Source organism: Raphanus sativus, chromosome 3 (genome assembly GCF_000801105.2).
Source record: "Raphanus sativus cultivar WK10039 chromosome 3, ASM80110v3, whole genome shotgun sequence".
Classification (NCBI taxonomy): Eukaryota; Viridiplantae; Streptophyta; class Magnoliopsida; order Brassicales; family Brassicaceae; genus Raphanus; species Raphanus sativus.
This window is the reverse complement of record NC_079513.1, coordinates 11,640,072-11,666,802: the sequence shown is the minus strand read 5'-3', so window position 1 is coordinate 11,666,802 and position 26,731 is coordinate 11,640,072. Positions and strand designations below refer to the sequence as shown.

The following is a 26,731-nucleotide window of genomic DNA, read 5'->3' as shown; positions in this document are numbered from 1 at the left end:
TGAAGTAAAAACCCACAGCTTCAAAGCGATAGTAGCTAACCCCATGTTCAGTGGTCAAAAATGAAGAGGAATGTAAATTTCGAGCTTGTCAAGATCTTTCCCGGGAAAAAAGATCCCTTCCTAAATGAAAAGGAAAGAATGTACCTGGTTTTGGCATGTATACCGGTAAAATGAACTTGACCATATTTAGTTAATCTTTTGCAAAACAACTACATTAGAAAGAGAGTTTGATTGTTAAATGCACCACAAATCTGTTGTATCTAAATACCTCCCATCTTGAAGGTTCATATTTCTTTGGATCCAGGTAAATCACAGGTTCTAGGTGAACGTACCTGAACAAAGTGAGAAGTACCTTCCAGCCTTTTGTTATGATATTGGCTAAATACAAAAACATGAAAATGAAATAAACAGAAGGGTTTATTTCAGATGATTTTGTGTTCAATTCCATGTAGGCTATGAGCATAGCCATAGACTGGCCGTTTATTTGGCCATCACTTTTTGCTTTCCTGGAAGGGGAAAGGCCATAGAGAAAATGTTATTACTCTAATAAGTGTCTCATCAATAAAATCGTAAAAGAAAGCCTCTTTTTATTCAGTAAGAGTGTGTCACGAATCATACCAGTTTAAAATGCTTTAAACTTGTTTTGCAATGAGGCACCTGAGAAAGGTAGTCCATTTTACGAATCTGTTCACGAGTCAATTTCTGGTACGCTGTTTAGTTTTTAACAATCGCATCTTGTTATCCCTGTGTATAACAAAAATCACTATTCAAGCTTGTAAAAAGAAATGGAAAAGGTTTATAAAATATAAATTATTATTTTACCTTTACCTTCTGTAGAATCTAAGGGGTATTAGATACATCAAAAAAGCATCGATAATTTCATGTTCCTCTAGAGTTCTTCTGTTTTCGTCTTTATCATCATTAGATAATGAAACATGTCTCCTTCAATGGATTTCATAAATTAGTCATCACAGATCTGGGACTCTGGGAGCGTCGTCAAGAATCTGCTGAGAAAATTATGTTTTGGAGATTCAGAAAGAGTCATCAATGTTTATTGCATTTAACTTTATACCAGAAAATATTGAAATTTAATGAAACATGTAATGAAAATAGAGAATACAAATGAACATTACTACATGAGGAAACATAATTATGATTCTAAGCTGAATAAATCTGACAAAAAAATGCTATTCTTCAAAAGGAGAATAGATGAAAGAAATCAGATAATGTCTCCATATGCAACAAAATAGGACCTCACCACATCTTAAATCAAATCGAGCAAAGATTTATGTTACCTTAACCGGAACCAGGAAGTTAGGCTGGAAGAAAAGTGTTCCCAAACTCAATTTGCTGTTGATCTCATCATCACTTTCATTCTTCTTATCAAAATTATTATTTCTACTAACAATATGATGAATTTCATTTCTCAGGTGAAGCTTCTTGCTTGCTCCTCTCTTGCTCTTCTATTGACATTATTATCATACAACTGTGCATCCACGATCTCTCTGCTTTACTCTTTTATTTCTTACTCATTTTACTATATAACTGTCTCGGCTCCGATTCAAAGAAATGAAAAATTGTACAATTAGAAAAATCTAACCAGGAGTACAATTCCTTAAAACAGCATGGTAAATCGGAAAGAAAGAGATTGAACGGTTAAGTATAATAATAAAATAACACCTGACTTTCAAATGTACAGAACAACAAATCGTCAGGGTGTTATGAATCTGGAAAGGATTCATATTTTAGATAACTCGGATTGGATGACAATTGTTAACGGACCTGTTTATCATCTAATTTTGTGTGTGTCAAGGGGTTTATATAAGAGGAGAAACAAGGAAGGTGGAAGGATAATCTCTACTGAAGATAGAGTAAATATCAGAATTGAATGGGCAAGAATGGGACATAATAATTACATAGATAATTGCAGAGATTAGAAACAGTGATAGTGAATTGGAAGAGTCGGAGTTAACCATGACGAACATTCTGCTTATAAAAAGAGATGGACTGTTCTATAGAGGGCTACTTTTATTTTATTTTCAGCCTAAATTAACTGGCTCGGTTATATTCTTTGTCGACAAAATAAAGCTGTGACGTGGAAAATGGAACTTCATGATTGGTTGATTTTTCAGTCCGACATGGACAGCTTAAATCCCTCAATCGCTTTTATATATTGGTATGTATGTTCCATTTATATCTTAACTAGGGGAAGTCCGCGCTACGCGCGGGATTTGATGGATCGGTTTTTCTAAACGATATGATTTTGTATAAATTTTCTTTTATGTTAAATTGGGTGTGACTATGATTATGTTGTTTACACCAAATTTCAATTATATAACTAAAATTATCAGGTTTTTGGTATTGTTGTTGTTTTAATCCTGAAGTGGAAGCCATTATAGTGGTTAAGTTTTATAACTAAAGCTTTTGTAGATTCGTTTACTGTAGTTTTAATTTTAGTTTTAATGAGCCAGTTATCTTGGTATATGTAACCGATTTTGGTATATGTACATTCCATTACATGATACACATAATCTAATCGTACTCGATATATTTATTTTTCTGTCTAAGGAAAAAAAGATAATTAGCATGAAACAAAAGGAGTACAAAAAGCAAAAAAAAAACATAGGAGAATACTCGATTTGCCACCTGCTTGAAAATCAAATGATAGGTCACTGGATGGAAAAGAAAGTTCTCTTCTTCTGGATCTCAAATGAGATAGTGTATATATATATTCCTTCTTCTTGAACTGGACTTACTAAGAAAGGCGAAAAATAACATCGATAGTCAAGTTATTTCCAGAACTTTTATTAGTATCTTCTTGATGAAGGCTGCATTCTAATTTCAAACCAGAATTTCCTGTGGGGATATTTCTCCCAACACAGAAATAATAAATTTAAGATCTTTAAGGGCACTTTGGAACACCATAAAAGGCAATTAAGCAATCCACTTTTTGAGAAACACAATTCGCAAACTGCACCATATCCTCAAACCGGTCCATCGTCTGCTTCTCTTGCAACCAGTAATGAGAATTTGGATTAGCAAACAAATAAATTATAAAGCCTGAGTCACGATGGGTGTGTTTCTTTGCTTGGGTTGTTAGTTTACTAATACCACACAATGTCAGTTTGCAAACTATGGATCAAAGAGTCCCAAATGCAGCCTTGAAAGAGAGTAACAAATTTCAGCCCAGAAAACTAAAGACAACACGTGTAACCTGTGGGGGCAAAGCAAAGCTAGAGCTCAAAATCTACCTTAATACCAGTGGCACGGATCTCTTGTCCGGTGGCTAGATCAATCAAAGCCGGGCCATCTCTGTGAATAGGTAAGTAGTGGTCGGTTTCTAAGTAACAGCAAAATCACATTGTCATTACAGGTTCAAAGAAAGTAAGACACTGATTAAAGGTAGCTCGGAACACTTACTAATTTCGCCTCTCTTATCAATGGGTTCTCCAAGAACATTCATGATACGTCCAAGGGTAGCTCTTCCAACAGGAACCTTTTGAGGGAAAAGAAACTATATCATCAAAACTATACAGTATTCTTATTTTTAGGGTGAATCTATTATTGTTACGCACAAACGAAGACCTAAAGACTAATTAGCATATTGATCACATGTCATTATCTGAGAGACAAACCTTATCTCACAGCCTGGGACCAGTTTCTGTAGCAGCTTCACCCATGCATTAATCTTCTCCCTTCTTGCCTATAATCCGAACATTAGTAGCGTATTAGCAATTAATCAACTGATTAAGATCAAAAAAGAAAATAGTTGTGAAATATGTGAGATTCTAAATTACACGTTCTGCTAAGATATGGCTATCTGATGCTTCACAACAGCCAGCACTAACATGAACATATGAAAGCTTCTCGTTTTCGTCAGAGCTTTTGTTTTTCTTCTTTGTTAGCTTTATCAAATGTCAACAAAACATAACTTTTGTGTCTCACCTTCTTGTGGAGTTCTTTAAAGAGAAGCTGTGGTGATCAAGTGACTTGTAATGGTATTTCGCATACACATCTGCCCACGCCAAATTAAGATCTTCACGGCCCTTTTTTTCATCCATCTTGTTTCTGCATTTTCCCTTTTCTGTATATTACTCTCTCCTGCCATGAACCACAAAACATATCACCCAACCTGAATAACATTAAAAAGCTGAACTTTAAAACACATAGAAAGATCACTGCTTCTCTACACAGCTAAATTCAGAAACATTGGATAAAACAGCAAACTTTACAATTTAAACCGAAGTTTGTCTCAGAAATAAAGCTATTATTAAGTAAACAGAATAAGATTCAACTTTCATGGCAAAACCTTTCCATCAACTTCCTCTATCAAAAACAGAGACAAAAATCAGAATCAAACTTCATGGCAAATCCTTACCATCCTCCTTTTACAGCCTATATAAACTATATATAACCCATCATCCTCAAATCACAAACCTGCAAAAATAAAAATAATACCCAGAGCAAAATCCAGATCTAATAAAACATACCATAACTTTAATTACTAGGCGGTGGTAATCCTCTTCACCGATAAACAAAACCCAGATTTGTCTACTCGGCGGTGGTAATCATCCGTACAGCCTCTATTAACTAACTTTGCACTACACACCGCATCACTCCTCTGGTTCGTTTTCACCCTTTGATTATTCAAACTGCACCAAAATCAAAGCCACGCAGAAAAGAGATGATGAGAAAGTAAATAATTTAATTTGTAGATCTAAGAAGGAGGAGGAGATTCGTTACCATTGATGGAGACAGCATGAGAAGAGATCTCGATGGGGTGGAGGGACATGGAGAAGATATTCGAGGGAATAGAAGAACAGACGTGGAGAGTGAGAGAGAGTCGGAGAAAAGTAGAGACTCAACGAACGATAGTTGGATAGGAGAGAGCTGCCACAAAGTAGGAGAGGAAACATCACGGTGCTTGATAAATTCACGTAGGAGAAAGGCAGAGGAGGAGAGGAGGCGTCACAGCCAGAGGAATCGAAGAGGAAGAGATGTGAAACGAAGAGAATGATTAGGGGTGGGGCATGGGCCACGAAAAACTAACGAAAGACAAAGCCCAAAACCCACCTCAATTACCCAATTCGCAGCGTTTCATTAAAAGTGACGTGTCAAGCTGTGGGGATGCGAATTTCTGAGCTGTCATCCCATGTGGCTTCACAAGAGGGATTAAAACAGTCTTTTATATATAAAGATAATGTGCCCTTTCATCCCAAATATTTCATTAGTGTAAAAGAAATCGTTAAAATGCCTAAAATGTAACTTTTCACTGTCTTTTCATTTAAAAAGTTTTATTTGGTTTAAAATAAATTGCCAAAATGTATAAGTGTGTATCTTTCCATCTTAACAATGTATCTTTTGATTATGAAATTGCATTCATTTAAAAGAAGTTGTAAAAATGGTTTAAAGATGTGCCATTTCATCCTAAACACTTATGAGTTTGAAAAACTTGTCAAAATGTATAAGTATCTGTTTTTCATCATAAGACTTGGATAGGTTTAAACATTTTCTTTTATGCATGAGTTTATTACACTTACATAAGAGGGGATTAGTGGATTGTTAGAGATTAACTGGTAATTTTATATTTTAAAATATTTAAGATATTAAATAATTATATACATAAAATAACATTAACAAAGATGTTGAAGATAATGTAGTGATGTCAACTTTGAGTTAAAATGTTTTTGGGCAAAAAAATTATTTATAGTGTTGAAGATACTTCAGCTGGTATAACAATCATTAGAATAAATAAAAACACTATTAAAACACTATTATACTAATAAAGTATTTGAAAAATATTTTTAGTCCAACAATATAATATATAAAATAATATATTTATCTTTCTGTTTATTCTAAAGATTATGTTTGGTAAATTTACCAATTGATAATATGTATTTAGGATACAATGAATATAACTGCTATACAATATAAATCTAAAGATCAGCAATATTTAGGTGAAACAGTAGAAAATAATTAATTTTATAGAATGAATATGTAAATAACTGCATTGTTGCATCAAAATTTAAATGAAATAATAACTGATGAAATCTATGTTTCTAAAAAATGAAAAAAATAAAGATAGCAAATATGTTGAGGGAAAAGATATGTTGAGGCACCAAAACAAAGAAGAAGGCAAAATAGATGACTCTAACCTATGAAAGTAAATTTATTTTATGAATTAACATTTACATCGTCACTGATACATACTTATTTTAAATATTTACCTCATTTCATAATAAGTATATTTGATTTATTATTTCAAGTTATAAATAAATAGATCAATTTATTAATAAATGCTCATATATTAAAATTTAATATTATAATCAAATTTCCAATAAATATGTGATTGTGTGTCTTTGTCATTTAGAATATTTTATTGATATGTTTTGGTTATTTTCTCATTTTTATTTATATTATATTTAAATTTACGAAAGTGAAAGGATATGGTTTTTATCCTAAATAATTTTCTTTTGTAGAAGCAAAAATAAAATGTTATATAAAAATATAAATTATACAAAGTGATATATATTTTATAATACAATGAGTTCTCGATGATAACTTAATACATGTGCATAAATTTTAATGTGTGTGTTTTTATGAATTGGGAAGATACTTTTGCAGTATATATATTATTTTTTTTTATAAAAAAATAGTTAAATCCGGATCTATTAAAGATACATACTTAAATTTCGGATAAAAAGTGTAATCTACAGATAGATCTTTTTCTGGATATTCAAATAGATCGAAAATAATTGTCTATATCCGTGTGGCTAACAGAGTCTCAATCTCAGGTTCATCTTATCTAGGGATGTCAATTGGACAGACTTGGTGGATATGAACGTGTCCAGATGAGTTTATTTTTTCTGGATGTTTTGGGCCGGAGTTTAAATAGCACCATATCCAAATAAGACCATGTCTAAATAAGACCATGACTAAATAGGACCATGACCGGTTTGATTGTCCATAGGGTCTAGACGCCTACTTAATATAAAAATCAAATTTTTAATTTAAAAATGTACAAATCTAAATTTCATATGAGAAAGTGAAGATGAAGAATACCTTGAATAAGGAAGAGGAAGACTCTAGGAAGCTTGAATTAAGAGAATAAGAGCAACTGTAAAGAAGATGAAACAAGAAGCTCAGAATCGAGTCTTCTCGTGAGTCTGATGGTTAAGAAAAAGAAATTATTATTTTCCCAAATACATTAATCCTAGATATTTTAAACATTTTGACGGGTCATGTCCACTTGGTTTTACCTATTGGACCATGGATGTATTTGGGCATCTCCTATCTGGACAAAGATTTTTTGACGGATTTGGGTGTATCCATATTAGTCCATATTAATTTGGATATGGGTTGTCCTAGACCGTTGGCCCATTTGACATTCTTTACCTTATCAGATTTTTTCTTAAGTGTTTATGGCCTACCACCACTGCTGGATGGTTATTGTAATATTTGAATTTCCTAGACAAAAATTAGAGCATCTCCAAAATGACTCTCTATTTTAGAGTTTGTAAAATTCTAAATTTGAAGTTTCAATGTGAGTTTTTATTGTCCAGAAACAGAGGAAAAAAAGAGAGAACACACAAAACTAACCTGAACTGGAACAAAATTCCATTGTCAAAAATTAGTACATACCAACTTTAAACTTTTTCACTACTTAGAAACTTAGTAATGGAACAAACACAAAACATAAGTGAATGGAAATAAACAAACTAAATCACTGCTTCTCAACTTTGAAAATATTATCGGAAACCATAGTAATCTACACCAATTTCAAGAAGCTTTGTCTGCTCAAGAATTTGCATGGAGCCGTGTCTTGCTACAGAAAGCTATCCTCCTCGTACAGTCCAATATCTATTATAAGTTCTGCTTCCAATCAAATTCAGATTTTAGAAAGTTTCCACAGCTATGATTCATGCTTCTATCTGCATTGGAGTTTTCCCAACCTCGTAAAGACGGGGAAGATACTTTCTGATACCCGAAAGCCAAGTCATCCTAAAAAAAAATTCAGTTAGTTTCATTAACAATCAAAATAGTTACTAAAAGCATAAAAAAAAATTATGAACAAAGCTGACTTCTCTAGTTCAATGTCAAAGGAGTCATGGAACCAAAAAAAAAAAATAGAACCTGTTTCTCAATTTGAAAGTCACAAATAAAATTGGGAATTAGGGTTTTCGAAATTTAGCATTCAATCAAACAAAAAATGTTAAGAACAAGCCATTATTATCTCTTTAACACCTAAATGCATATATTTATCACTTACAGTTTCAATTTTTTTTGTGAGGTGGAATTGACGAAGCCAAAACGGAGTTAGGGTTCCCCCAATACTAGGACGACGCCGACTTAGGGAGGAGGTGACTGAAACAGAAGGCAGCGGCAACGGAGATGCAGTAGTCGGAGATGGAGGTGAAAGAGATGGCGAAGGCGATTTGGGATTGTCCCTTTGAAGAAGACGACTCGACAAAGACTCACGACAAAAAGGATTTCTTTTTTTTTAAAGAAAATAAAATCAAATTTCTCCAATTTTCTATTAATAATATCAAGTGGCATTATTGTATTTTCACTACTCGTATGATCTACTCTAGTAATTAGCAAAGTTCATGAGTTAGTATAGTCATTACACGTATTATTTGAGTCATTATAGGTAATTTCTCTAAATAAAATGAAAAGTTCAATTTTTTCTTCTTCCGAGTCTCCTCTGAAGAAGAAGGTGGGAGTAATTTTCAACGGAGCCTGAGAGAATAATAGATAGATAGATACATAGATAGATATGGTTGGTTCCTCGCAGCTGAAATGAATCAGATCTGTAGATCAGCCCTCTCTCGATTATCACTCCACCGTCCTCTCCGGCAGTCTTCTCCTCCTAGTTTCAATCTCTCCAAAAGGTGGCATTTTGGGCACACTGGATCATCTGATCAAAGGCCCCCCGGAGCAGAAGAAGGAGAGAGGATTTTCCGGCTTGGACTCACCTCTGACATCGGTTTGTCTGTCGGCAAAGCTCTCACCGGTTATCTCTGCGGCAGCACCGCCATTATCGCCGACGCTGCTCATTCCGTTTCCGATGTGGTATGCTTATCCTTTGATCCATCCATTCATTTATTTATTTTGATACACATTAAAAAAAACAAAAATCAAATCTTCCTTCTCCTCAGGTCCTAAGCGGTGTTGCTCTATTGTCTTACAGAGCTGCCAATGTTCCCAAAGACAAAGAACATCCATATGGTTGCTTCCTTCACCTCTTAATTCAATTACCTTCCTTTACTACTGTTTTACTGTTTCCATGTTTCCTATCCTATCCTCAGGGCATGGTAAATTTGAAACGCTTGGAGCCCTTGGAATCTCTACCATGCTTTTGGCTACTGGCTGTGGCATTGCCTGGCATGCCGCTGACCTCCTACTTGTATGTATTAAGTAACCCAATTTTTATAGGTTTGGTATACTTTAAGTTGTGAACATTGTCAATATGAGTTGCTTTCTTCTTAGAGTGCACTATCCACAGCCCCTGAGGTGAATCATGCTCATGGTGGACATCATCACGGTATTGATATGACTCACCCCACTCTCGCTTTGACTGTTACTATTGCTTCCATTTCCATCAAAGAAGGGTCAGTTCTTTATTACTCACTTTCCCTCCCTCCGCCTTGATTATTTAGTATGCCCTTGAAGGAAGAGATTTTTATTTCTCTTGTGCATCAGTATCTATTAGTTTACGTATTCTTCCTGCTTTCCAGTCTTTACTGGATCACAAAACGAGCAGGTGAAAAACAAGGGAGTGGGTTGATGATGGCAAATGCTTGGCATCACCGTTCAGATGCTATTTCTTCTCTAGTTGCACTTGTTGGAGTTGGTAAGCATTTTAATACCCTTATTCCAGACCTAGTTAAAACGGAGACAGTGTCTAGCTGTTGTCTTTAAAGAGAACCATTGAAGAAAAGGAGACGTGAAGTTGTGAAAAAAAAATCCATTAAAGTTTTTCTACTTATGTGCAGGAGGTTCCATTCTAGGAGTTAATTTCTTAGATCCCCTAGCTGGTCTTGTTGTCTCGGCAATGATTTTCAAAGCTGGACTCGAAACGGGTCACCAAAGGTATTCACATCTTTCCCCCCGTCTGTGTTAATATCAATTCTCTCTATACAAATGCTGTATTAGCTTGAACATGGAATAATGGTTCTGTCTTTTGGTTCCAACAACATCTCCATTGGTGGAATTTTTTTTTTCATTTCTCTGTTTAGTGTATTGGAACTGGTAGATGCTGCTATACCAGCTCAACAATTAGAGCCAATAAGACAGACCATATTACAGGTTGAAGGAGTCAAGGTATGGGCTATGGATTCTCCTTGTATACATTTCACGATGATAGGGCACTCAAATATAAATAAAAAAATGATATTGGTTTTTTTTTAAGAGACAGTGTATCTGTAAATCAGAAAGCATGCCTTTATGTCTTCTGTTATTGACTTCCATGAAATTCTCAAACCATTAGGGATGTCATCGGCTAAGGGGAAGGAGAGCTGGTTCATCGTTGTATCTTGATGTACACATTGTGGTGAGTGCTGCTTCCTTCTCTATCGGTGTAGATAGAATTATCCCCACTAAAACAACAAAATCATCACCGTTTCCTTACAGGTAGATCCGTTTTCCAGTGTGAGTGTTGCGCATGAGGTAGGAGAATATGTAAGGGGGCAGATCAATAAAAACCATCCTCAAGTGTCTGAAGTTTTCATTCATATAGGTATTTACTGCATTGTGAAGAATACTACTGCTTTTTTGGGTCTCTTAGCCTATCATCTCAACTTGTCATTGCAGATCCAGCTTTCTTACAGTTTTCTAGTAGCATGATGGATCATGATAGTATAAAAAAGGAAACTAATCAAGAAAGTAACAACATATGCAATGAGATTAAACACGTTGAAGCCACTGTCTCGGAAATTTTTTCATCACAGTTCTCTGAGGTACTCTGTTTTTTTCTCTTCTATAATCCAGACCAAACCTAACGTCAATTTACTTGTGTTTATGCGTTAGATAAAATTTTTTCACATATCTGCAGAAAATGATGATAAAACGAGTTACACCCCACTTGTTGCATAGCAAGATCTTGCTCCAAATCGAAGTTGCGATGCCGTCAACCATGACAATACAGTAAAGCTCTTCCGCATCTGCCTTTGTAGGCCATTTGAATTACTTGTGCAAACCATCTGACAAGTATTTATTTGGTTGCTTTGCAGGGACGCAATGAGAGCCGCTGAAGATGCAGAGAAGGAGATTCTCAAGGCAGCATCAAATGTGGCTCGTGTCAGTATTCAGCTTAGTCTCAAGAACTCCCTGCCTCAGTAATTACCTGGTTCAGCTAAAAAGAAAAATACAATGAGCCAGTTCTCTGTTTATAACCGCGCATGTCAGCGTTTTGTTTATATTACTGGCGTTTGGTTTAATCTCAAAAGTTTGCACCTTGGTGAGCCGGGAAAGTTTTTGGAAGTGTACAAATGTCTCTATAGCCTTCTTTCAGCCCTGACATTTGGTTACAATGATCAATAAAAAACAAAAGGCAAAACATTTTCTGTTACTAAATCGATCTCTAACTGCTAGATTCCTCCTGGTTTAAGGCTTGTTGTTGTTCTATACGGATGCGTTTTGTGTACTTTCTTCTTCTGGACTCCCCCGTAGCCTTTCTCTTCTTCTTTTCCGAGTTACCTAGGTACCCGAAAGCAAAAGCTTCCAGTGCCTTTGCAGTCAACGGTCGGGTCCTTGTACTCTGCCTCCGCCCAGGACCACTTACCTGCATCTCTCCAGGCATTTCCTCATCCATTTGAATAGATGACTGCTTTAGGGCACGAGAGCTCTCACTGTTATCCATCCCCTCTGTAATGACAGCTTCTTCGCCTTCTAGTGAGGTTTGTGAAACGTTCAAGTCGAAATCCTCTCTGATTTCAGGTCTTCCTTGGCGGCCTTCATTTCTTCCACAAGAGCTATCATCTTCTGCAGAGGAACCAGTTGAGGACAGTTTCGGAGTATCGATATGCTCCTCTCTCATCACCACCACATTTTGATCAGCTTCTGATGGGTTTGGTCTCATCTGTGTCCCTTTCTTCTTCACTGGTTTCTTCTTCACGTCCTCTGCCAAGCTACTCCTGTTGGGTAACAACTTTGGGTTTCTTGGTCTCCCTCGTTTCCGGTTCTTCTGCAGCCTCTCATTTAGCGAAATGGTGCCTGAGTTGTCCATGTTTACAGAACTAATACTGACTGCGGTTGTCTCTTCCTTTTTTTTAGATTCTTCAGACAGCTGGTAATCCTCAGATTCACTCAAGTAACTTGTGGGGGAATTGCCTGTCTCAATATGCAAAGATCTTAGCTCTTTCAATCTACATCCATCTTCCATACCACTGGTATCCATAATAGTAAACATTGTCACCTCCTGAGTTTTACTTGTTTTGATGCGTGGTTCTAGGTACCTTTTCTTCTTCTTCTTCTTCTTGCTGTTGTTTTGTGAAGAATCATCATCATCATCAAACTCCTCTATATCCATCGGCGGCTCATTCTTGATTTCCTCTTCTTTTTTGCTCCCTGGAGGATCCTCATCAGTATTGAGGTGAAGAAGCGTGGGATCTAAAGCAACCTTGTTCAAGACATCAGTGAGAGAATCGAAGTAGTGATTCCCCTTTGACATCTTCCTCCTGGAAAACTTATCAGCTTCCGGTACTAGAAAAACAAGAGAGTTCTTTGGACCATCTTTCGGCTGCTCCGAGTGCCACCCTCTCGCCAACAAACGTGGCCAAACAGCTTCCCAGAAGAGGTCACTGGACCGTGTCTTGCTCATCCTGTACTCTCCCTTCAAGAATTTAACAATATCCGCAACGGGAAGATCATTGCGTATTCGGACTTTGGAGCCTCCTCCATGATTACTCAACTTGCTTGCCTCTAACGTCAAATCTTTCTTGCCTTTACCTATACCAATCGCTTCGGTAAGCACATCGAGACCAATCAGTTTCTTTAAACTGAACACATACTCCTCCAGTTCAATCCTATCTTCTCTAAATGCTTTATATACCTGAAGCAACGCACTCTTGCACTCCTCGGATACATGAGAGGAGATCCGAGAGAGCAGTTCTTGCTGCCTCCAACCTGTTAATAACTTGTGGCCTTGAACAGACCTTTTGCTTCTCCCGGACTTGCGTCCATCTACCCATCTTTTGTATTCATTAGACCTGTAAAAGCTGCCGTAATAGTATGAGAGCATGTCTCCCATCTTTTTGCTTCCAACGAATCTCTGCAGCAAGACAAGGTTTTTCCCAAGAAAGTAGAGGCCAAGAAGAAACCTCTCTCGCTCAGCGTCTTCCCAAGATTCACCTGAACTCCCAGGGAACGGATACAGGCTCTTATCGAGCCACTCGAACTTTACCTTTGCGTTTTTTTGGCATGGCAACGCAAGAACAATACTTCTCGGTTTGATTCTAGCAGCTGGTTCCGAGGAAACATGGCATGAAGGTCTCTCTCCTTCTTCTTCTTCTTCAATCACGGCTTCACGGAAATCTCTGAACTTCTCACTTCTTGTCCACATAAGTGGGATAGGCAGACCAAATGTGACCAGGTGGGGATCTAATCCAAAGCAGCATCTAATGAGCTTTGAACGATCATGCTCTGGGACTAGATGAGGGATAACTGCCTGGTACTGATCTCCAACACGAGGAAGCAGCTGGGGCTCTCCATTAATTCCATGTAGATACGGGGACGAACCTTCCATGGCATCATTATCATCTGAATGAAGTGGCTCCATCTAAGCAAATCATCAAATCCACACCCATAAAACAAACAGAAAAAACGCAAACTTGTCAACTGCTTCCAAATACATGATTCATAAACCAAACTAGTTAACAAAAGAAACCATTTTTAACGCAAACTAAATTAGACCCTCCTGAAACAGACATAGAAATGAAGGAAAGAGGAAAAAAAAGAAGGAACTTTAGTTGTTAACCTCTATTGAAGAAGTCCAACATTAATAAGAAGAAGAAAAAAAAGGCAACGTCAAGTAATAAAAAGGTTTGTGGAATGAATCTATGTTGAATCTAAAGCTACATGTCAACTTGGCGTGTAAGCCCAAAGAGTTTAACGATACGAACAGCAAACGGCGAAACAGACAGAGCAATGAAGAAAAAAAAAAAAGGAGCTGTATATATTATATATAATTTATATATACATTTAGAAAAGACAAGTCGCGTGAAAAGACGGAGACGAAGATGTAGAGAAAGAAGAAGAAGACGTGGTCGGAATAAAAAGATGTCGGATTTACCTCAAACACAACTCAGCTTTGGCGTCCACACCCGAAAACGAAAACTTACGAGTTCTCTCTCTGTCTCTCTCTCGCACACAGACTTTCTGAGCAACCAAAAATAAATATTTATGGAAATAAAATTGCAAAAACCATCTCTATATATAATAATAATGGATCTTACGCTTCGCTTTAGAATTTATTTATGAGCGTGTGAGACCACGCGTTGCGCTCTTCTACTAAGATGGGCTTTGTAATTTAATGGGTTTGAAACTACCATATCGCCCTTGTCCTGACGACCGCCTCTTCGTGTTCCTTTGACCTCTTTCCGTAATTCACAATGCATCTGTCTGCGCTTTCGTGGCAAGTGAACTTTATAAAAAAAAAATTATGCTTTTCCATCTTCTAATTTTTACTTTGTTGTGTGTCTCCGTGTTAATTACTACACTCTTGTAAAACGGTCAAAAAAAGCCCCCTACTAGACACTAGTAATAGTGTTGTATATGTATTCTTCTTAACTCGTTTATGGAAGACAAACTTCAGATATTTCTTTTTCTCATATACTAAACTAATGTTTTCATTTTATATAGATGCAAAAGTTAGTAATCAAATATTTCTTGGGGAAATTTCATAACTACACTTTGTGTAGTACCACAATTCAAGTTTACCACTACTTTGGGGACATTTTCACAAATACACTTTTCAGTAGTGTGAAAAAGACTAAATTAACCCTACCCTATCTCTAACATATCACCTCTCTCCGTCGCTACCTTCTTCTCTCTGTCGAGACCATCGTTTCTCTCCTCTGGATCCGTCGTCGTCATCGAAAGTCATCGTCGTCGTCGTCATCGAATCGTCGTAGTCGTCATCATCGAAAGTCATCGTCATCGTTCCGTTGAGATCTCCGACGAGCTAACACACGGATTCTCTTTCTCACGCAATCGTCATCTCGTCCCTCTCTCACACACCGTGGATCAGATGTCGGATCCTTCTCCTGTTCAAGTTTCCCAGCTGGTATGCGTATATCTCCTTTCGATTTTGTGTATTTCTGAACGAAATCTGAAACAACGAACGTTAGTAAGCATTTGCTTTTATCCAAAAGGAAAACAAGGTTGATTTGGAGTTCACGTTGAGATTAAGATTTTGGAATAGCTAACACTGCACTTTTTACAGAATTATAATCCCTTGAAAATCTGAATTTCTTGATATTGTTAAAAGTACAACTCGACGATTTATAAGTCTTTATAAATAAGAACGATTTAGAAATAGAGGAGTAGTGTATATTACTTCTAGTGTTGAGATGTAGTGTCTATTACTTGCAGTGTTGAGATTAAGATTTTGGAATAGCGAACACTGCATTTTTTACAGATTTATAATTCCTTATAAATCTAGATTTCAGGATATTGTTAAAAGTACAACTCGACGATTAATAAGTCTTTATAAAGAAAAAAGATTTAGCAATTAAGGAGTAGTGTCTATTACTTCTAGTGTTGAGATGTAGTGTATATTACTTGCAGTGTTGAGATTAAGATTTTGGGATAGCGAACACTGCATTTTTTACAGAATTATAATCCCTTATAAATCTGGATTTCTGGATATTGTTAAAAGTACAATTCGATGATTTATAAGTCTTTATAAAGAAGAACAATTTAGCAATAGAGGAGTAGTGTCTATTACTTCTAGTGTTGAGATGTAGTGTCTATTACTTGCAGTGTTGAGATTAAGATTTTGGAATAGCGAACACTGCATTTTTTACAGAATTATAATCCCTTATAAATCTGGATTTCTGGATATTGTTAAAAGTACAACTCGACGATTTATAAGTCTTTATAAAGAAGAACGATTTAGCAATAGAGTAGTAGTGTCTATTACTTCTAGTGTTGAGATGTAGTGTCTATTACTTGCAGTGTTGAGATGCTTATGTTTAGACATTACTAAAAATATTAACAAACATAGTATTAAGGTTTGGGATTATGAAAGCACGAACATTATTGTAATATCCCACATCTTTTATATTGTTAATAGATTAATTTTAATTAGTATTTGAAGTTTGAAGATTGAAAATTTAGAAGAGATTGAAGGAGTTGTGGAAGTCGGAGCTCGCCGTATCTTCAGAAGCAAACAAGTGTTGATTGACGTGTTCCAAGCAAGGCTTATCTCCTTGACGTGTGTCTCAACTCACCGCTTTCATTACGTTTTTATTTTTTTATGTTGACCTTTGTTCTGTTGCCCAAAAAAATGTTGAACTCTGTTTTAATTTGGCCTTTTTTAAACTGTGCCAATTTATGTTTTTATGCCAATAAGAGTTTATAAAATCATTTATAAAACTTTATAAATCGTTTATAAGAATTTACAAATAATTTATAAGATTTTATAAATCCACATATAACTTATATGATATAAGGGTTTATAAAAATATTATTAGAGTTTCACAATCTTCATAATATAATTTATAAGAGTTAACAAATCATTTAGAAGAATTTACAAATCCTTAAAAAAAATCATAAGTAAATCTTTCCAAAGATATTTATAAGTGTTTATAATTTTTTATAAATCTTTGTAAATTATTTATAATTATTTATGAATCATTGATAAGAAATAAAAAAATATTTATAATGGTTTATAAAACCATTTACAAGAGTCTGAAGCGGTGAAGCCTTGCTTGCTGTACGCATGTGCTATAGAATCTGCCACGTATCATCATCTCTTTACAAAGTCTGCACGTGTTCTTTAGCTTTATAAAATATTTAAAGTTATTTATAAGGATTTATAAAATCATTTATAAAGATTTGAAGAAACCCTTATATAATTATCTATGAGTATATAAATTCATTAATCATAGTTTATAAAGGTCTATAAAACAATTTATAATGATTTATAAATCTTTATAAACTGATTTATAATGACTTACAAGTTAATTTTTCTAAAGTCTCTCCAAAAGACAATCAACACAAAAAGGCAAATCTAGTGAACTTGAGAATTCTTGTGAGGAATGTTAGGCAGAATGAGTATAAGAAACTCAAAAATGGTTTATAAACGTTTATAAACTGATTTTATAATGGATTACAAGTTAATTTTTTTAAAGTCCCTCCAAAAGACAATCAACAGAAAAGGCAAATCTGGTGAAAGAGCCACGTCCTTTAACAAGAGATATATTTCCTCAACCCATTATAAACCTTTATAAAACTCAGATATACTAGTTTCAAGAAGAGATTATATAACTTATAACCCCTTATAAACCTTTATAAAACTTATATATACTAGTTTCATGAAGAGATTATATAACTTACAACCCCTGATAAACCTTTATAAAACTCAGAAAATACTAGTTTCGTGAAGAAACACTTATCACAAGAGACTTATGTCTTTATAAAGACACACCAGATGATCAGATCAAACATTTTCATGGCTTTTACTTCTCCACAAAGTTACAAAGCCTCCGCTGCAAACACACAACATAAACTGTTAAAATTAAACAATCTCTGAATCAAGAAGACAAAGAGAAAACTTCATTTACACACCTGAAAAGATGAAACAAGCTCAGGCGCTTGGAGAATGGATGAAGCATACATCAACTCAACGATGAAATCAATAGCAGGTCGACAAGAATCATGAGCACAAACAGAGTCAACACAAGTGGAAACCTCCAAAGGAAATGGTTTTAACCGCCCAGTGTAGATACAACTCAGGAAATAAATGAAACCTTCATACCCAACCGCTCCATAAGTTTATGCCTGAATATGAATCCTGAAATAAAAAGAATCAGAAGCAAACTTAGATAAAAACCACTAAAGCGTCACAAAAATCATATGTTTCTCTTTTAAGTAAAAGTTACTTGGAGAGTACAACTCTCAACTTCCTTGAACAGAGCACACAACACTGCCCATAAAGCCTCTTTATTTCATGGCTTCGTTAACCATAACTTCAGATATGAAATTGCAAGTTAATGTGTTGTTCTAATTTCTATCGAAAGACACAAAAAACTAAAATGATCTTCTGTATAGTTGTAAAGGAACAAAGGAAGTACCCAGTAGCTGTTGAATCAACGACGCCTGGAAAACCAGTGACTGATTGCTGATCACTGCCGGATCCGTACGGCATATCGTGAGAGTGCAGATGAAACTTAGTCTTCTCGTGCATCAGCTTAATCGCACTTACATACGTTATCTATCACACACCATCACAACCACCAAAGACATTAAAAATCCCAATTCCGAATCTAAATCAAGAAGATCACTTAATCGATACAATGTATAACACACCTCGACGCCTTCGGCGGCGAGAACGGCGAACAGCTCTGGATCGATCAGGTGAGAATTCTCCTTCTTCATCTCCTCGATTAGACTCCAAACTGCTCCGAACCGCTGCATCTTGCTTATGATTTTTGTCATCAATTTGTACTACTCGATGTGGGCTCTCGGAATGACGATGCGGCTTGGACTGAGGAGATGGCGCGAGATGGAAGCAGCAGTGGTTAGGGCGGATGAACGGAGGACACAACCCGAGCTCAGAGACACAGAACGGCCATGGTCGCAGATGAAGCTTGGTGACTGCAAGGAAGAAGATGCAGTCGTACTCTTCTCTTCGTCAAATGTGACTTCGTCGGTGGTTTTGGATTTAATTAATTAGGGACATAGTGGTCATTTTGCTATTAAAAATCTAGTGGTATAGTTGGTTAGTGTATAATTGAAAAGTGGTATCTTGAAAGTGGTATTAGTGGCAATTTCCCATATTTCTTCCTAACAGCATATCAGAAATCCAAAACTTTCTCTTTATATAGGGAGGATTTGATGAAACCTTATTTTAGCTCTACAGAGCACATCAAGGATCCAAATTTTCTCTTTATATAGATAAAAAAGTAAACAAAAAAAAGGAAAAAAGTGAAGAGTTTGAAACAAAACTAAGGGAAGTGTTTTACTCCCCAAGATAGACTCCACAGCATGATTTATGTGTAAACTGGTGCATAGACTCAGATATATATTTATACACGATAAAAACTTTTTCTTTCGTGTTTTCATCAGCCATACCTTAAATTAGAAAAAATGAGAAGGATAGAAAATGTTTTTGTGTATTAAATAGTTTTGTCTACCGTGACCAAAAAAATATTAAGGAAAAAACTAAATATGGTCTAACAATCCGTACAAGCTTTTTGTAATAAATCTTCACCTATGAATGTTTGCATGTTTAGACAGCAATATATTATTATATAAAGCTTGGTTCTTCAAAGTTATTAATTAACATGATCGCGACACGTGTCATTAAAATTTTTAAGATTGCGACATGTGTTAATCTAAATTATAACTAAAAATATATATTAAGATAATAACAAAAAAAAACAAAAAAAATATTTACCAAGCTTTATATAATAAGATAGTAATTTTCCATTTTAAAATCCTAAACAAAACATAGTTGCAAATAATTATTTGATAGTAATTTTCCTTTTAATATTTTTAAAGAGGTTAAAATTTATAATGATATAAAATATATATACTAAGATAACAAAAAACGAATTTTGAAATAAATTAATTTTAAAATTGATTTAATAGTAAAAAGGAAATTTTTTAAAAATACTTAATAATATTCTAAAATTACTTAATAGGAAACTTGGTTTTTCAAAGTTGTTATTTAACGTCAAATGATTATGACACATGACTGTTATATATTTAAAATTGTGATATATGTTAAACTACTTCATAATTTTAAATAAATATATAACATAATAAAAACGATTATTGGTGAAATTAATTATATAGTAAATTTCCATTTTAAAAATCTTAAACAAAATATTATTTAATAGTAATTTTCTTTTTTTAATAATGCGACATGTTTTAGAATATATCATGATTAAAACAATATATACTAAGAAAATAAAAACAAAAACGAATTTTGAAATTATTTAATAGTAAAAAGGAAAATTTAAAAATTACTTAATAATATTCTTTTAGAAATATTATTTGATAGTAATTTTTTTTAAATATTTTGAAGTTGTGTTAGAATATCTCATGATTAAAAATATATATACTAATAAAATTAAAAGAAATTGAAGAAATAATTTTCGTAAATTTAATAGTAAAATTTAATTTTAAAAATATTTAATTGTAAAATTTAATTAGAAAAATTATTTAATAGTAGTATTAAGAAAATTTCCTTTTTACAAATCTTAAAGAAGAGAAGTTTGTAAAGTAACTTATTTAATACTAATTTTCCTTTTCCAAAATCCAAAAAAAGATAATTGTAAAAGATTATTTGATATTAATTTTCCTTATAAAATTTTGACATTTGTTAAAATATCTTAGGATTAATAAAATATATAGGAAGATAATAAAAACAATTTATGTTTTAAAAAGTAAGTTTTTGCAGGATTGAGCAAGAAAAATATCTTGTGAGTTTTATTGCATGTTCTTTCACATCTTCGCGTGTTATCTTTTTTTTGGTGTCACATGAGGAAATAACTAGATATCTTTATCTTCATATTAAACTGATGTTGAACTTTTTCTAAAAAGAATATAATTGTCATGCTGTTATACATTAGTTATTGTTACAATTATACTTAGTCGTTTGTACATATAGATGTAGTGGTGAACATGAATCGGATATCCGGATTTAGGGAGATATTCTGATCCGATCCATTTTTTTTATTGTAATCAATTATTTGATCCAATAAGATCTGTAGCCACATGGATATTCAGTGCTCCAGATATTCAGATAATTTTAGATTTTCGACCGGATATCCGATTCGATCCGCAAAAATAAATTAAAATTAGTAAATAAATCACAAATTCCAAAAATAAGATAAAATAATAATAACACTTTATTACAAAAATAAAAATTTATTACTTTTAAAATTCTAATAAATAACTTAATAAATTTATTTTAAAAGTACTATAAAACTTATATACAATATAATATTTATATAAGTTATATATATATACGTCTTTACATACATGTATATGTATTCATATAACGGATCAGATCAGATATTCATTCTTAATAATATTAGTATTTTGTGATTTGCTTTGTTTCTTACAGATATTGCATATAAGTATTTTCTTTGCTTCGTAGAGTTACATATATTTGGAATTTCAGTTCAAATCGAAACAGATAAAATCAAAATTTACGGATATTTTGTCCAACTGTTATGCTATTGTGACTAAGTTAATGTGACTATTATGCTTATATGTGATTATGATTATGTGTGTTTATTCTTATCAACATATAAAAATTGCTTATGTTGTTGTAGATCATGCTACTATGAAATTTAAAGCAAAAAGAACGATTTTCCAATGGATTGTTGTAGGTCATGCTATTAAGGAATTTAAATCAAAAAGGAAGACTTTCCAATAGAATAATGTTATGAATAACTCGCCTATACAACATGAATATTGAAGCTGAAATACTAACCGGAAGTTATGTGGAAAAACAGATTTGTATTCCTAAAATAAGTCTCATACCGACGTATGTAAAATAACCTTTCAAAATGAAAAGAATTCAATTTTCTATAAAAGTGTTCTATGAAATGACTATCAACCAAAGTTAAGGTCAAAGCTTAAAAAGTTGGTCTATTTGTCAAGTCCAGTCTTACAATTATATGTCGCACTATCAAGAGTCATTACAACTGCAGAACTTTAAATTTTTAAAACATAGCGACAATAGTTTTTTACAAAATATTGTATATAGAAAAAGATGTTAAAGTCACACCATAAATGTTAAAGTAAATAAATTTGATGTTTTATCTAGAAATATATTCGATATTTAGCTGACTATCGATAAAACATATTGACTGGTGTTATGTAATATTAATATTTTTAATTGTGTCGTTTTTAGTTTGTCTTACACAATATAAACAATATAGAGAGTTCACAGTTCTATATATTTCAATTAACTATAGCTAATATTATTTTGAAAAATAATAAAAAGTGAATTATTTATTAAAAAATAAAAATATCAATGTACTATTTAAAACACCATTATTATTGAAATATAATATCAATAAAAAATTATGTAAGAAAACAGATTATTGTTATTAAAATGTCACCAATATATACTGAAAATCCAAGAACTAACGTGAGAAAAATATTTCCAATCTTTTTATGTGTTCCTGAATTAAAACATCAAATAAAACCCGTGCAACGCACGGGTTCATATCTAGTAAATAAAATAAACTTCGACGACTATGAGACTATTGAAATTAGTTCTCGAATTCATCATAGCTTATAATCTTAACTAGTCGTGATTTTTTTTTATGAAATATTTAATTTATTGATCAGGAGAAAAAAATGTATATATACAAAACTAAATAGGACTTCAAGCGATCAAAACTGGAATTATATGAACAAAATTAAAGCATGTGAGCTCCAAATCATCGGCACATCAGTTCCTTCAGTTTTGGTTTCTGATAATATTTGGACGACACTATTCGGGTCTTCATGGTTTTGTCTATGATACGGCCAATCTGGTCCACAATCTTCACAGAGTTGTTGTGCCTCCTATCATTTATTTTCTTCCAGGTGCAGTTTGTATATGGTGACCTGTAGAACCAATCTGAGCAAGATGAAAGTGATCCGATTGTATGTTCCTGTGATCAGACGCGAGATAGTGATGTCCCAGTCAGGGTCAGGCTTCACACCAAAGAGGTTCCCAATAACCTGTAACCACAGTGTGTAAGTATACGGACAAGCAAATAATAAATGGTCCCTCGTCTCGTCTGGCTCGCCACAGAAGAGACAACCTTGTGGCTGACCCCATCTGCTAGTACGGTGGACGTCGAGAGTCTATCACGGAAAGCTAGCCAAGTGATGAAAGAGAAACGAGGCACCCTTGGGGAGAACCATACGATCTTGCTCCCCTGAACTTCATCTTTGCGCTACATGAGTTGTTGCCATGTACTCGAGGCTATGAACTTATCTTCATATTCATCTGGACCATTCCTCCACAAAACTCCATCAGGGACATGCGCAGTCAATGTTAATGAGTACTTATGAATCATCTGCACCAGTTGATGTATGTGCTGATCACGACAGATCTGAAACCTCCAACCACCATAAGTAAAAACTTCACATATTCGCGTATTCCTTGTAATGCCTAACTTCTGAGTTCCAATTTCACCTGCAAAGTCTATCAGTCTCCCTGCTGGAAGCCACATATTCGTCCAGAACTTCACTTTTTGGCCATTCGTTATGTCCATACGAATGAATTGCTTTGCAAGCGTACAAACTCTTCAGATTTTCCGCCATATCCAAGAACCCAGACCTGTGTCTGTCACATCCCATAGAGTCTCCCCCCGCAACAAGAATTGTCTCACCCACAGTCCCCATAGCGAGTAAGAGTGAGCAAAAAGTCTCCATATTAACTTGAGAATAAACATTGTACCTATTTCGTGAACACGGCGGGGATCCAAACCACCTTCGGCGAAGGGACAACATACATCAGCCTAAGCAACTTTCAACATATGTCACTACAAAAAAAATATTTTTCTTAGCGGCTGAAAACCGTTATCTATAGATACCATAGCGTTTTAACAAGCGTTATATCATCGCCTGTTATAATAGCTCAACACTTTTTTAAAAATGTCTGATAACAGTAGTTCCAAGAAGATAGGAAAAGGATCCAACAAAAACCAAAAAAGATAATGACAAAGACTCTATTCTTAAAGGAAAGATGAATTAGTCTTGTCTAGTAGCTTCTCGGAGTAAACGTTGACGAAGCCACGCTGATCCGCTTAAAGCAAGGTAGGACTGCAATCTTCCATCTCTCATGACGCTTTTGGATATGTCTCGAGCTGTTGAGTTTGCACTCACTGATATACCATGGATTTTACCCGTTTTTAACCATGGTATACTAGTATTTTATTATATATTTAATCTGTTTTCTAGCATGTTAGGTATGTTTTCAGGTTCAGGAGCATTTTGTGAGAAAGTGATGTTTTTGGAGCATTTTGGAGTACAAGAGATGATATACTCGAGTTGACCATTCAGGACCAAGTCGGAAGTCAACATTGCAATTATAATCGATCGATACTCATCCAGAGTTGTCGATCGATGTAGTTGAGAAGATCCACGTACTAGAAGATTATAATCGATCGATACACATCCAGTGCTGTCGATCGATACACATCCAGTGCTGTCGATCGATATCGAGGACGAAATGGTTTAGCCGACTACTTCACCAAGACTTCACCAAATTACGAGATTGCCCCTGACGAGTTTTTACCTAATGGAAATGCTTAAATATTCCTGCTAAGTGTTTTTTGACGGAAAGCTTTAAACAACCTTCAAGAGAAAAGCAGAGAGTGTGAGAGAGAGACTAGAGTTTTATATTGTTTGAGAGATTGGAGAGATTTCTCATCTCCTTTTGTATTTCTACTTATTTCTATATATGCAATTCTTTCATCTATCTATTGTCATGAATTGCTTAGCTATGTCTGAGTAGTCTACTTGTTAGATCTAGGGTTTAAATAGGTTTGTGGGATTAACCCCAAACTATAACTGCTAAGTTGTGGTACTCATCAAATGGATTGCACCAGATGCTTGTTTTAGATTAGCTAACTAGAACATAGATCACTAGGATCCTTGATTATCTTGAATTATCCATTTGAACTTGCCTCTCTCCCGATGAGAAGAGCGACAGCTCCTCCTTGAGACCTTGTGTTCATATTCGGCTCGCGCCTAGGCAGATCTAGAAGTCGTCGATCGATATCCCGACAGGTGAATCGATCAGCGCTGCGAAAGGTGTATCGCTCGATATCTCAAAAGGATATCGATCGACTCTTTTTCTGCGCCAACATTACGACAGTTGAGGCCAGAGATCTAGATTATTTAACCAGTGATACTTCACTTGAGTTAAGCTGCTGAGACCTATAGTACCATGCAAGCAACTTATTAAAGCATTTATAGAGATTATAATCTCCATTCCTGAATAAAAACCCTATGTCTAGCACTCTTTATCACATTTAAACAACTCATCATATTGTTAGTTAGAGCAAATACCTTGCTCATTTTAGGAATTGTTACTTTTTACTTTCATCATATAAACCAACCTTGCCTAGGATTGATTAGTAGATTTCATTTAATTGGTTCCCTAGCTCCTCGTGATTTGATCCCTAAGTACTACAGTTGTACCTCTTATTTGAGAGAGTAAGCTCTACTGGGTAATTTGAGCACTATCAAACTTGGCGCCGTTGCCGGGGAGCTTTGATCGCCATTAGATTTAATCTTATTAATCTTAGGTTTTTTTTTTACCCCCTTTCTGATTGAAATTTTTCTTGTCTTTTCAGGTACATGTCCAGCAGTACCAGAAGCAACATGGGAAATCAACTATTATTCTCAGAGGATCCTGCACACTTGGAACGCTCAATCATCAAAGACCTACGCTCCGCATCGATTGACAGAACCACAGTACCGTCGACTGATACTCACGTTCAACCGTCGACCGAGACTTAGATAGCACCATCGACCGATACCGTTTGCCGATCCACATCGTTCGATACTACTCATCGTACTTCGATCGACACTACTCCACGAAGCATGGTCGCGATTGTTATTCTCACGCAGGGCGAGAATGGAAACCTGTATGACTAAGATGGTCATCTGCGTAATGCAACAGGTCAGAAGCTAGATGCACAGGGAAACATAATCCCTGAGCCTGAAGCTGAGGCTACAGGAGAAGCTCAAACATGATCGTTGGCAGACTATAACCGTCCAGACGAGTACTACACCAACAGACCAGCTATTCGACTTCCAGAGATTCAGAAGCCGAACTTCGAGCTCAAGCCTCAGTACTACTACCTCGTGTCTCAGATACCTTATTCTGGACTATCACACGAGCATCCTATGGACCATCTGGAGAGGTTCGAGGATCTTATCGCTGCTATTCGTATGGATGGAGTCCCTGAGGACTACCTACTCTGCAAGCTCTTCAAATACTCACTGATTGGAGAAGCTTCGCACTGGCTCAAGCAGCTACCTACAGGATCACTGACATCCTGGGCCGACATCAAAAATGCCTTCCTGCGTAATTTATTTGATGAGGCACGCGCTGAAGACTTAAGAAGCAAAATCGCCACTTTCGCGCAAAAGCCTAGTGAGACTTTTAAAGATGCGTGGATCAGATTTAAGTTCTTCCAGCGAGACTGTCCACACCATGGATTCAATGAAGTGCAGCTGTTAAGCACTTTTTACAGAGGTATCGCCTTGAGGTATCAGATGGCTCTTGATACTGCTAGCGAGGAGAACTTCAACACTAGAAATCCAATAGAGGCTGTGAGACTTATTGAGAACTAGCCAACAGCAGCAGCACCAAGAACACTGACTCTGACAAGAAGAAATATGTTGCAGCCATCGGAGAAGACCAGATGAATGAAGTCAGAGCCAAGATAGATGCTTTACATGCATTTCTTGGGCAGCCAGTCTGCTCAGCTGAAGAAGGAGAGGCTAGAGAAGATGATACAGAGGAAGATGTGAACTA

The 26,731-nt window shown here is 35.1% G+C and overlaps 2 protein-coding genes, 1 long non-coding RNA gene and 1 other non-coding gene across 4 annotated transcripts; 1 reads left to right on the top strand and 3 right to left on the bottom strand.

Moving 5' to 3' along the window:
- Window positions 1-3,249: 3,249 nt before the first annotated feature.
- LOC130509653 (uncharacterized) lies at window positions 3,250-4,084 on the bottom strand. The gene is made up of 4 exons (XR_008943657.1): window positions 3,946-4,084; window positions 3,636-3,703; window positions 3,421-3,496; window positions 3,250-3,340 (listed from the first exon to the last, which is right to left on the bottom strand). It is a non-coding gene; the product is annotated as an uncharacterized LOC130509653 (long non-coding RNA).
- A 4,571-nt stretch (window positions 4,085-8,655) lies between these two features.
- On the top strand, window positions 8,656-11,574 carry LOC108843978 (metal tolerance protein C1). Its single transcript, XM_018617158.2, has 12 exons — window positions 8,656-9,072; window positions 9,159-9,228; window positions 9,309-9,406; window positions 9,490-9,611; window positions 9,738-9,853; window positions 9,996-10,092; window positions 10,239-10,323; window positions 10,490-10,552; window positions 10,633-10,738; window positions 10,813-10,958; window positions 11,054-11,145; window positions 11,232-11,574. The coding sequence occupies exons 1-12, from the start codon at window positions 8,800-8,802 to the stop codon at window positions 11,338-11,340; spliced, it is 1,377 nt and encodes a 458-aa protein (XP_018472660.1). The 5' UTR covers window positions 8,656-8,799; the 3' UTR covers window positions 11,341-11,574.
- LOC108843979 (uncharacterized) lies at window positions 11,462-14,447 on the bottom strand. Its single transcript, XM_057006638.1, has 2 exons — window positions 14,291-14,447; window positions 11,462-13,777 (listed from the first exon to the last, which is right to left on the bottom strand). The coding sequence occupies exon 2, from the start codon at window positions 13,775-13,777 to the stop codon at window positions 11,582-11,584; it is 2,196 nt and encodes a 731-aa protein (XP_056862618.1). The 5' UTR covers window positions 14,291-14,447; the 3' UTR covers window positions 11,462-11,581.
- An 11,859-nt stretch (window positions 14,448-26,306) lies between these two features.
- On the bottom strand, window positions 26,307-26,414 carry LOC130510260 (small nucleolar RNA R71). Its single transcript, XR_008943937.1, has one exon. It is a non-coding gene; the product is annotated as a small nucleolar RNA R71 (small nucleolar RNA).
- Between the last annotated feature and the right edge of the window lie 317 nt (window positions 26,415-26,731).

What these genes read in the sequence shown, in the direction of transcription:
- LOC108843978 (XM_018617158.2), top strand. Translation starts at nt 8,800, where the DNA reads ATGAATCAGATCTGTAGATCAGCCCTCTCTCGATTATCACTCCACCGT. An exon ending in TCCATTTCCATCAAAGAAGG is followed by an intron (nt 9,612 to 9,737) that starts GTCAGTTCTTTA and finishes CCTGCTTTCCAG; the next exon opens with TCTTTACTGGATCACAAAAC. An exon ending in CCGTCAACCATGACAATACA is followed by an intron (nt 11,146 to 11,231) that starts GTAAAGCTCTTC and finishes GTTGCTTTGCAG; the next exon opens with GGACGCAATGAGAGCCGCTG.
- LOC108843979 (XM_057006638.1), bottom strand. Translation starts at nt 13,777, where the DNA reads ATGGAGCCACTTCATTCAGATGATAATGATGCCATGGAAGGTTCGTCC.